The 12,849-nt window shown below is 40.6% G+C and overlaps 1 protein-coding gene across 3 annotated transcripts in view; it reads right to left on the bottom strand.

Moving 5' to 3' along the window:
• FSTL5 (follistatin like 5) overlaps positions 1-12,849 on the bottom strand; it is an 873,776-nt gene that overhangs the window by 442,881 nt on the left and 418,046 nt on the right. For all 3 annotated transcript variants that reach the window (XM_049906161.1, XM_049906162.1, XM_049906163.1), the window contains exon 5: positions 4,056-4,176. In XM_049906161.1, coding sequence (XP_049762118.1) covers positions 4,056-4,176 — 121 coding nt within the window. The remainder of the gene's footprint in view (positions 1-4,055; positions 4,177-12,849) is intronic.

Genomic DNA, 12,849 nt, shown 5'->3' with positions numbered 1-12,849 from the left:
TGTATTTTTCGGGGGGGGGGATGTTGGAAGATTAGACTTCTTGATTAACAGGAGCGGTAGTAAAATAATAATAGTTACTGATATGTTTTCTTAGAATTTCAGACCTGGAACAGATCTTGTGGATAGATTGGTTCCTCCTAATGCCCTAGAATATCAGGCACTGGAATCATTATTTATGCGATTCTTGCTGCTCCATTGCCTTCTACTCATCTCCCAAAGTCCAGAGCCACTCGCCCTGAAGAATATTTCAGTTGCTACCACCTTCATACAGCCTCCTTGATTCCCAAAGAGAAAGGTGATACTCTCAACTCCATAAATATTTTATATAGGCCTTTTTGCCTTCTCTCTTGCATAATAGCATTGCATTTAGGTTAGGTTAGGTTAGGTGTCATCGAGTTGGTTCGACTCATAGCGACCCTATGCACAACGGGACGAAACACTGCCCAGTTCTGAGCCATCCTTACAATCGTTGTTATGCTTGAGCTCATTGTTGCAGCCACTGTATCAGTCCACCTCGTTGAGGGTCTTCCTCTTTTCCACTGACCCTGTACTCTGCCAAGTATGATGTTCTTCAGTGGGGACTGATCCCTCCTAACAACATGTCCAAAGTATGTAACATGCAGTCTTGCCATCCTTGCTTCTAAGGAGCATTCTGGTTGTGCTTCTTCTAAGACAGATTTGTTCGTTCTTTTGGCAGGCCATGATATATTCAATATTCTTCGCCAACACCACAATTCAAAGCCGTCAACTTTTCTTTGATCTTCCTTATTCATTGTCCAGCTTTCACATGCATATGATGCGATTGAAAATACCATGTCTTGGGTCAGGCACACCTTAGTCTTCAAGGTGACCTCTTTACTCTTCAACACTTTAAAAAGGTCCTTTGCAGCAGATTTATCTAATGCAATGAGTCTTTTGATTTCTCGTCTGCTGCTTCCATGGCTGTTGATTGTGGATCCAAGTAAAATGAAATCCTTGACAACTTCAATCTTTTCTCCGGTTATCATGATGTTGCTCACTGGTCCAGTTGTAAGGATTTTTGTTTTCTTTATGTTGAGGTGCAATCCATACTGAAGGCTGTGGTCTTTGATCTTCATTAGTAAGTGCTTCAAGTCCTCTTCATTTTCAGCAAGCAAGGTTGTGTCATCTGCATAACGCAGGCTGTTAATGAGCTTCCTTCTATCCTGATGCCCTGTTCTTCTTCATATAGTCCAGCTTCTGGGATTATTTGCTCAGCATACAAATTGAATAGGTATGGTGAAAGGATACAACCCTGACACACACCTTTTCTGACTTTAAACCAATCAGTATCCCTTTGTTCTGTCCAAACAACTGCCTCTTGATCTATGTACAGGTTCCTCATGAGCACAAGTAAGTGTTCTGGAATTCCCATTCTTTGCAATGTTATGCATAATTTGTTATGATCCACACAGTTGAATGCCTTTGCATAGTCGATAAAACACAGGTAAACATCCTTCTGGTATTCTCTGCTTTTCACATAATGTATTATATACATGTGTGTAATGACATATTGCATAGGACAAATTTTCTACAAAAACACCTCTTTAAAGTGCTAAAAAGCAAAGATGTCACTTTGAGGACTAAGGTGTGCCTGACCCAAGCCTTGGTATTTTCAATTACCTCATATGCATGCAAAAACTGGACAATGAGTAATGAAAACCAAACTACTGATGGCTTTGAATTACGGTGTTAGCAAAAATTATCGAATATACCATGGACTGCTAGAAGAACGAACAAATCTGTCTTGGAAGAATGACATCCAGAATGCTCCTTAGAAGTGAGGATGGCAAGACTTCATCCTGTATACTTTAGACATGTTATCAGCAGGGAAGAATGCCTGGAGAAGGACATCACACTTGGTAAACCAAAGGATCAGCAAAAATGAGGAAGATCCTCAAAGAGATGGATTGACAGAGTGGCTGCAACGATGGGCCAGATCTAGCAACTGTTGTGAGGATTGCTCAAGACTGGGTAGTGTTTCATTCTGTTGTGCACAGGGTCGCTATGAATTAGGACAGATTCTATGGCACCTAACAAAAACAACAACATACCTGTATGTAAAAATCACATGTATGTGTATATGCATGTGTACATACACATTTAGGAGCCATGGTGGCATGGTGGTTAAGCATTTGGTGCTAACCAAAAGATCGGCAGTTCAAATCCACTTGCCACTCCTTGGAAACCCTATGAGAAAGTTCTACTCTGTCTTACAGAGACACTGTGAATCAGAATCAACTCAACGGCAATGAGTTTTATATATACACATTTAAGTAAACTCTTTCCTAATAAATCAAAATATCTTCTCCCCGCTCTTTGTCACTACAAGCATATGAAAAAATGTCTACTATGGAGTAAAGTGTCTCAGGGAGACCCTCTAGGACAGTGTAGAACTGCCCCACAGGGTGTCCAAGGCTGTCATCTTTATGGAAGTGGACTACCACATCTTTTTCCAACAGAGTGGCTGGTGGGTTCAACCACCAACCTTTCAGCTTGCTCTGAGTGCTTAACCACTGCACCACCTCTGTCCTACAGGGCTGCTATGAGTTGGAATAAACTCCATGGCAATAGGAATGAGATGGAGTGAGTGAAGTGGAAAACATATAGACTTCAGAATCAGGTTGATGTAGGTTAGATTGTAAACTCAGCCACTTATTTCTTAACTTCTCTGCACTTTGGTTTTTTCATAGAAAAGTAGTTTAACACTGCTGTTTTCTTATTGTTAATCTTTAAAAAATAGTCCAACTTTACAACTAGACTATTTTAAAGTATTAACTGTCTGCAAAGAAATCCTGCCTTATAATCTATCTTACAATTTAAAGGGAAAATAAAATGTAATTAAATCTGTAGTGTTTCCTAACACCTTACCTTAAAGCTTTGTAACATTCAACTATTTTACATATATTATTTTATCTGTATAAAATATTACATAAAATACAATTTAAAGTTTCAGTATAAAATTATCATGAATGATATTAGTACTATTCTCATTTACATGGGTTTAAAAAAGAATAAGAGATTTAAGTAACTTCCCCATTATCAGAGATAATACATGGCAGAGACATAATTTTAAATAAAAGATGTTTTTCCACCAAGTGCCTATTCATTCTATCTTTTGGGAAGGCAAAACCAAAACATGTATATATATACATATATAAACACATACACAGATAGACACGTGTGTTCTATATACATGTTAATATCTATATATCTGTGCCTATATAAATAGGCATATATAGGTATGTACATATATACATACGTGGTAGAATATCACAAACTTCAAAGTTTAACACTACGCATGTTGGTTTTAGGTGCTGAATTAAATGCTGTTTAACTTTGCTTTCGCAGTGATTTTCAAATACTGATTAATTTGATTTTTTTTGTTTCACCTGCTCACAGCTCCTAAGTCTTTGCTTTCTGGTGTTTCCTTCCTAGGCCTTTCTCTTTGAATTACTTTTAACGAATAACCTGGTAGGTAATTTTGTTTTTTAACCACCAAGTCATCTTGATAATTCTGCTTTATTAGTCAATTTTAAGAAGTCTTTAAGCAAATAAAAAACATGAATTATTCCAAAATAGCTTAGCATAAATAACAATTTTCCATTTGTAGGCTAAGTATTGATCTTCAAATACATATAAATGCTATCTTTCCATACGCTTTGGTTTTTCAATGATGTTAAGAAAAAAATAATTGTATTTAAATTATGTTTGCTAGGTCATGACAGCGGGTCAATCATTGTTTCCGGCTCTAAAATAGCTTTGGATGCAGTGTTGTAAAATTTATGTCTTAAACTGGAATCAACAAGAAAAGAAACAATGTCTTCTAGAGCTGTCAAATATTTCAAACTGTGCATTTTATAACTACTAAAACCATTAGCATCACGTGTTTCAGTAAGCAAAAAACTTCAATTCCCTCAACTACATCACTTCTCTTAAAATACAGCTTGTGCTCTGAGACCAAGCAAACATACCATATTGTGTAAAGAAGCAAGGAAAAGAACAAAGAGAAATTGGAGAACGAATCTTTTACTTACGGAATGCTCTATAAAATTCTTCAAGTGCCAGGTGCTTGTCAGAGTTAAAATCCTCATATTTCAGTAGATCATACAAAGTACAATCAGATAGATCCTTGCTAAATTCTTCCTGTTTTATCACCTGGTGGAAGAATTATAAATATACAATTACATCTGTGTCTTAATATTTTCATTCAATCTGTTACTGCAGGGTTGATACTGGCTCATGTAATATCATGAATTTCCAGTTAATTGACAATTATTTGTAACCATTTCAATGTTATAAAGTTAAGATTGTTGTTGTTGTTAGCTGCCATCCAGTCAATTCAGACTCATGGCGACCTCATGTGTTGCAGAGTAGAAATGGACTCTGTAGGGTTTTCAAGGCTCTGGTAATTCAGAAGCAGGTCATTGGGCTTGTCTGCCAAAGTGCCTCTGGGTGGGTTTGAACCACCAACCCTTCTGCTGGTAGTCACTGCTTAACCATTTGCACCACGCATTAAAAACCCATTGTCATCGACTTGATTCTGAATCAAAGTCACCTATAGGACAGAGCAGGACTGCCCCAAAGGGTTTCCAAGGAGTAGCTGGTGGATTCGAACTGCCTACCTTTGGTTGGCAGCCTAGCTCTTAACCACTGTACCAGGAGGGTTGCTTGCACCACCAAAGGACTTCTAAAATTAAGATAAAAACAAACAAACAAAAAAGTTGCCATGGAGTCAATTCCAGCTCATAGCGACCACAATTTAGTCCATACTCTCTAATACAAAAATCTCAAAGTAGGATCCAGAAAATCTGAATAGTAAAAGAACATCCTGTATTTCACTCGTTTATTTCCTCCATTTACACTGGATCAAGAGACTATCGCCACAAGAAAATAGGCTCACGTGCCTCAGTGCCCCCACGTGTCTGTCAGTTTGTCATACTGTGGGGGCTTGTGTGTTGCTGAGATGCTGGAAGCTATGCCACCGGTATTCAGATAACAGCAGGGACACCCATGGAGGACAGGTTTCAGCTGAGCTTCCAGACTAAGACAGACTAGGAAGAAGGACCCAGCAGTCTACTTCTGAAAAGCATTAGCCAGTGAAAACCTTACGAATAGCAGCAGAACATTGTCTGATACAGTGCTAGAAGATGAGCCCCCCAGGTTGGAAGGCACTCAAAACATGACTGGGGAAGAGCTGCCTCCTCAAAGTAGAGTCGACCTTAATGACGTGGATGGAGTAAAGCTTTTGGGACCTTCAATGGCTGATGTGCCACTACTCAAAATGAGAAGAAACAGCTGCAAACATCCATTAATAATCGGAACCTGGAATGTACGAAGTATGAATCTAGGAAAATTGGAAATCGTCAAAAATGAAATGGAACGCATAAACATCAATATCCTAGGCATTAGTGAGCTGAAATGGACTGGTATTGGCCATTTTGTATCAGACAATCACATGGTCTACTATGCTGGGAATGACAACTCGAAGAGGAATGGTGTTGCATTCATTGTCAAAAAGAACGTTTCAAGATCTATCCTGAAGTACAACGCTGTCAGTGATAGGATAATATCCACATGCCTACAAGGAAGACCAGTTAATACGACTATTATTCAAATATACACACCAACCACTAGGGCCAAAGATGAAGAAATAGAAGATTTTTATCAGCTGCTGCAGTCTGAAACTGATCAAACATGCAATCAAGATGCATTGATAATTACTGGCAATTGGAATGCAAAAGTTAGAAACAAAGAAGAACGATCAGTAGTTGGAAAATATGGCCTTGGTGATAGAAACAATGCCGGAGATCCAATGATAGAATTTTGCAAGACCAACGACCTCTTCATTGCAAATACCTTCTTTCACCAACATAAGCGGCAACTATACACATGGACCTCGCCAGAGGAAACACAAAGAAATCAAATTGACTACATCTGTGGAAAGAGACGATGGAAAAGCTCAATATCATCAGTCAGAACAAGGCCAGGGGCCGACTGTGGAACAAACCATCAATTGTTCATATGCAAGTTCAAGCTGAAACTGAAGAAAATCAGAGCAAATTCACGAGAGCCAAAATATGACCTTGAGTATATCCCACCTGAATTTAGAGACCATTTGAAGAATGGATTTGACAAATTGAACACTAGTGACTGAAGACCAGATGAGTTGTGGAATGACGTCAAGGACGTCATCCATGAAGAAAGCAAGAGGTCACTGGAAAGACAGAAAAGAAAAGACAAAGATAGATGTCAGAGGAGACTCTGAAGCTTGCTCTTGAGCGTTGAGCTGCTAAAGCGAAAGGAAGAATTGATGAAGTAAAAGAACTGACCAGAAAATTTCAAAGGGCCTCTCGAGAAGACAAAGTAAAGTATTATAATGACATGTGCAAAGAGCTGGAGATGGAAAACCAAAAGGGAAGAATACGCTCGGCATTTCTCAAGCTGAAAGAACAGAAGAAAAAATTCAAGCCTTGAGTTGCAATAGTGAAGGATTCCATGGGGAAAATATTAAACGACGCAGAAAGCCTCAAAAGAGGATGGAAGGGATACACAGAGTCATTATACCAAAAAGAATTAGTCGATATTCAACCATTTGAAGAGGTGGCATATGATCAGGAACCAATGGTACCGAAGGAAGAAGTCCAAGCTGCTCTGAAGGCATTGGTGAAAAACAAGGCTCCAGAAATTGATGGAATATCAATTGCGATTGTTCAACAAACAGATGCAGTGCTGGAGGTGCTCACACACATCTATGCCAAGAAATATGGGAAGACAGCTTCCTAGCCAACTGTCTGGAAGAGATCCATATTTATGCCTATTCCCAAGAAAGGTGATCCAACTGAATGTGGAAATTATAGAATAATATCTTTAATATCACACACAAGCAAAATTTTGCTGAAGATCATTCAAAAATGGCTGTGGCAGTGTATTGACAGGGAACTGTCAGAAGTTCAGGCTGGTTTCAGAAGAGGATGTGGAACCAGGGATATCATTGCTGATGTCAGATGGATCCTGGATGAAAGCAGAGTACCAGAAGGATGTTTACCTGTGTTTTATTGACTATGCAAAGGCATTTGACTGTGTGGATCATAAAAAAACTATGGATAACACTGCGAAGAATGGGAATTCCAGAACACTTAATTGTGCTCATGAGGAACCTTTACATAGATCAAGAGGCGGTTGTTCAGGCAGAACAAGGGGATACTGTTTTAAAGCCAGGAATGGTGTGCGTCAGTGTTGTATTCTTTCACCTTACCTATTTAATCTTTATGCTGAACAAATAATCCGAAAAGCTGGACTATAGGAAGAACGGGGTGTCAGGATTGGAGGAAAACTCATTAACAGCCTGCGTTATGCAGATGACACAACCTTGCTTGCTGAAAATGAAGAGGACTTGAAGGACTCACTAGTGAAGATCAAAGACCACAGCCTTCAATATGGATTGCACCTCAACATAAAGAAAACAAAAATTCTCACAAGTGGACCAATGAGCAACATCATGATAAACGGAGAAAAGATTGAAGTTCTCAAGGATTTCATTTTACTTGGATCTACAATCAACAGTCGTGGAGGCAACAGTCAAGAAATCAAAAGACGCATTGCATTGGGCAAATCTGCTGCAAAGGGCCTCTTCAAAGTGTTGAAGAGCAAAGATGTCACCCTGAAGACTAAGGTGCGCCTGACCCAAGCCATGGTATTTTCTATTTCATCATATGCATGTGAAAGCTGGACAATGAATAAGGAAGACAGAAGAAGAGTTGACGCCTTTGAATTGCGGTGTTGGTGAAGAATATTGAATATACCACAGGCTGCCAAAAGAACGAACAATCTGTCTTGGAAGAAGTGCGGCCAGAATGCTCCTTTGAAGCAAGGATGGCGAGACTGTGTCTTACATTCTTTGGATATGTTGTCAGGAGGGATCAGTCCCTGGAGAAGGACATCATGCTTGGCAGAGTACAGGGTCATCGGAAAAGAGGAAGACCCTCAAAGAGGTGGATTGACACAGTGGCTGCAACAATGAGTTCAAGCATAACAACGATTGTAAGGATGGCGCAGGACCGGGCAGTGTTTCGTTCTGTTGTACATAGGGTTGCTATGAGTCGGAAGCAACTCGACGGCACCTAACAACAACAACAACATGCCTCAGTGACCTGTGACAAAATAGAAAATTTCTGCTTCTCAACAAAAACAGTGAGGTGGCTGTTGCCACATTTCTTCCTCATATTGTGTGTGAAAACTGAAGTTTAATTCTTTTTTTCTCCTTTCCCTAAACTCCTCCCCAGCTGGAACTTAAGCATTTGGGATTAGGCATCAACTCCCTTGGTCACAAAGGAGCTATTAAGCAAATGACTGTTTTCAGAGCCAGAGAGAATTAATTCTCCAGTGGATGATGAAAACCTATCCAGCGTGGGTGAAGAAAATTGTCAAACTGCTTTTTGATCTTTGCTTTGTCCCATGGACTGAGGCTGTCGCTTTTTATACTCTACTGCTTTTGACTATTGGCTGTCATAGAATATTGTTCCCAAATACTTTTCAGACGGTCCTGTGCATTGTGGGTAGCTGCATCCCAGGGTCCACTGTTTTTCATGTCCTTCCACATACAGAAGCTGTAATTCATACAGCATAGTATAATTGTTAAAAAGTAGGTGCAGATGGGGGCCAAGATGGCTGACTAGGTAGATGCTACCCCGGATCCCTCTTGCAACAAAAACTCGGAAAAACAAGTGAATCGATCACATACATGACAATCTACGAACGCTGACTAACAAACACAGATTTAAAGAGTTGACCTGAGTGACAGAGACCCAGATCGAACAACTACCGGGAAGCAGTGACTGTTTTTGGAGCCTGGAGCCAGCGTCCCAGTCAGGTAACCTTGGCGCCGGACTTTGGACTGGGCGCAGGGGAGCTGAGCACAGCATTCTGTGATGGCGCAAACACGGGGGCAGCCCTACCCCCCTGAACTGACCCCGGGAGGGGGCCCAGCCGGTCCGTGCGGGCGGCACCGGTGACGCGGCTGGCGGGAGGAGAAGTCGCCAGGAGGCAGCGACTGGTTTTGGAGCCGGGAGTGCAGAGTCCCAGGCGGGGAACCTTGGCGCCGGGCTTTGGACTGGGAACAGGGGGGCTGAGCATGGCATCCTGTGACGGTGCAAACACGGGGCGCAGCCCTACCCCCCTGAACTGACCTCGGTAGAGGGCCTAGCTGGTCCGCAGGGGTGGCGCAGTGATGCGGCTGGCGGGAGGAGAAGTCCCCGGGAGGCAGCTACTGGTTTTGGAGCTGGGAGTGCAGCGTCCCAGCTGGGGAACCTTGACGCTGGGCTTTGGACTGGCAGTGGAGGAACTGTGTGCAGCTTCTCAGACAGCTCAAGCACGGGATGCGGGCCTGACCCTCGGGGGCAATCTCTACCCAGCCAGCGCACACAGGCGAGGTGCCCCTCAGGAATCTCAGATTAAACAGTCATCCCAAGCAAGATAAGTAACTTTGTCTATATCCCGGGGTGCTACTCTCTCCTCTCTATCTGATCCCTCCCCTCCCCTTCCCAGGCGGCTTCATTAACATTGGAATTTCCTGAGCCAGAGGGAGAACTGCTCTGCAGTTTTTCTTTTCCTTTTTTTTTGGTCTTTTCCTAACCCATTCTTCTGGCCTGAGAGAAGCAACCACAAAAAACCCAGGGATCAAAAATCCTTCCCTAATTGGACTAAAAACACAGAACCAGCTCCAGCCAAGCATATGGGATCCACAGTCTCGGGCTTTCATCCCTACAGGGAACAAGGTGGCTATTATAATGCAAAGGCATTTGTGATAGGGATCTGACTGCATTTGTTTTAGCAGATTTACTGGAAAGGCAATTTCCCAGGTCTGATATCTCTGTGTATTCAACAGAGCCCTGACTGACCCACAACAGGGAACTGAGGGCTGAAGCTCCCCGCAGACCAACTAGCCTCCTGTCTTAGGGGTCTAAGGAGGGTGACACCTACCAATCTGTAGAGGTACTTGCATTGGGGGCCTAAGGTACAGCTGCAGAGCCCACCCACCAAGGTGCTTTAAGAATAGAGACACACCTACTTCAATGACACTTGGGGGAAGCCTGTCAGCATCCTGCCCTCCCTGGAGTGTGAACCCCAGCTGCTACTAGAATCTGGTGCACACAACTATCACCACTACTTCACAAGGTGGCTAGGTGACAGGGTGCATCATACACTTGATGACCCAAAATCAGATTCTACTCAAGAATAGTGAATGGACTCAGGCATATATATCTGGTTACAGCCCAAACCAGCTGGTAATAGGTCATAAGTAAGACAAGGGCTACAACAATCAAGACAGCACAATCTAGTAGCCAATCTATGTATATTGAAAGAAAACAAAACAAGATAAGACTCAGTGAGCAAATATAGAATAAATCACTACAATATCTTAGTGATGGCTCAGAGACAGCAGTCGATATCAAACCACATAAAGAAGCAGACCATGACTGCTTCTACAACCCCCCTAACTAAAGAATCAAAATCTTTCCCAAATGAAGATACAATCCTGGAATTGCCAGATACAGAATATAAAAAACTAATTTACAGAATGCTTCAAGACATCAGGGATGACCTCAGAAATGAAATAAGGCGATCTGCAGAAAAAGCCAAGGAACACACTGATAAAACAGTTGAAGAACTCAAAAAGATTATTCAAGAACATAGTGGAAAAATTAATAAGTTGCAAGAATCCATAGAGAGGCAGCATTCAGAAATCCAAAAGATTAACAATAAAATTACAGAATTAGACAACGCAATAGGAAGTCAGAGGAGCAGACTCGAGCAATTAGAAGGCAGAGTGGGAAATCTGGAGGACCAGGGAATTAACAACAATATAGCTGAAAAAAAATCAGATAAAAGAATTAAAAAAAATGAAGAAACCCTAAGAATCACGTGGGACTCTATCAAGAAGGATAACTTGCGTGTGATTGGAGTCCCAGAACAGGGAGGGAGGACAGAAAACACAGAGAGACTAGTTGAAGATCTGGTGACAGAAAACATCCCTGACATCATGAAAGGATATCTATCTAAGATGCTCATCGAACCCCATTTAAGATTGACCCAAAAAGAAAAACACCAAGACATATTATCATCAAACTTGCCAAAACCAAAGATAAAGAGAAAATTTTAAAAGCAGCCAGGGATAAAGAAAGGTCTCCTACAAGGGAGAATCAATAAGAATAAGTTCAGACTACTCAGCAGAAACCACGCAGGCAAGAAGGCAATGGGATGACATATACAGAGCAGTGAAGGAGAAAAACTGCCAACCAAGGATCATATATCCAGCAAAACTCTCTCTGAAATACGAAGGTGAAATTAAGATATTTACAGATAAACACAAGCTTAGAGAATTTGCAAAAACCAAACCAAAGCTACAAGAAATACTAAAGGAAATTGTCTGGTCAGAAAACCAATAATATCAGATACCAGCACAACACAAGGTCACAAAACAGAACATCCTGATATCAACTCAAATAGGGAAATCACAAAAACAAATTAAGATTAATTAAAAAAAATGCTCAAAACAGAGAATCATTGAAGTCAATATGTAAAAGATCACGATAATCAAAAAGAAGGACTAAATACAGGTGGCATAGAACTGCCATACGGAGAGGGATACAAGACGATATAGGACAATACAAGTTAGGTTTTTACTTAGAAAAATAGGGGTAAATATTAAGGTAACCACAAAGAGGTATAACAACTTCATAACTCAAAATAAAAACCAAGAAAAACGTAACGACTCAGCAAACATAAAGTCAAATACTATGAAAATGAGAATCACACAATTTACAAAGAAAAACGTCTCAGCACAAAAAAGTAAGTGGAAAAATGATATTGTCAACAACACACATAAAAAGGCATCAAGATGACAACACTAAACACTTACTTATCTATAATTACGCTGAATGTAAATGGACTAAATGCACCAATAAAGAGACAGAGAGTCTCAGACTGGATAAAGAAACACGATCCGTCTATATGCTGCCTACAAGAGACACACCTTAGACTTAGAGACAGAAACAAACTAAAACTCAAAGGATGGAAAAAAATAAGCAAACAATAAGCAAAAAAGAGCAGGAGTAGCAATATTAATTTCTGACAAAATAGACTTTAAACTTAAATCCACCACAAAGGATAAAGAAGGACACTACATAATGATAAAAGGGACAATTGACCAGGAAGATATAACCATATTAAATATTATGCACCCAATGACAGGGCTGCAAGATACATAAATCAAATTTTAACAGAACTGAAAAGTGAGATAGACACCTCCACCATTATAGTAGGAGACTTCAACACACCACTTTCGGAGAAGGACAGGACACCCAGTAAGAAGCTCAATAGAGACACGGAAGACCTAACTACAACAATCAACCAACTTGACCTCATTGACTTATACAGAACTCTCCACCCAACTGCTGCAAAATATACTTTTTTTTCTAGCGCACATGGAACATTCTCTACAATAGACCACATATTAGGTCATAAAACAAACCTTTGCAGAATCCAAAACATCGAAATATTACAAAGCATCTTCTCAGACCACAAGGCCATAAAAGTGGAAATCAGTAACAGAAAAACTAGGGAAAAGAAATCAAATACTTGGAAACTGAACAATACCCTCCTGAAAAAAGACTGGCTTATAGAAGACATCAAGGAGGGAATAAGGAAATTCATAGAATGCAACGAGAATGAAAATACTTCCAATCTAAACCTCTGGGACACAGCAAAAGCAGTGCTCAGAGGCCAATTTATATTGATAAATGCACACATACAAAAAGAAGGAAGAGCCAA

The sequence above is a fragment of the Elephas maximus genome, chromosome 13, assembly GCF_024166365.1.
Source record: "Elephas maximus indicus isolate mEleMax1 chromosome 13, mEleMax1 primary haplotype, whole genome shotgun sequence".
Classification (NCBI taxonomy): Eukaryota; Metazoa; Chordata; class Mammalia; order Proboscidea; family Elephantidae; genus Elephas; species Elephas maximus.
The sequence above is the reverse complement of the archived record's forward strand: the minus strand, read 5'-3'. Positions and strand labels throughout refer to the sequence as shown.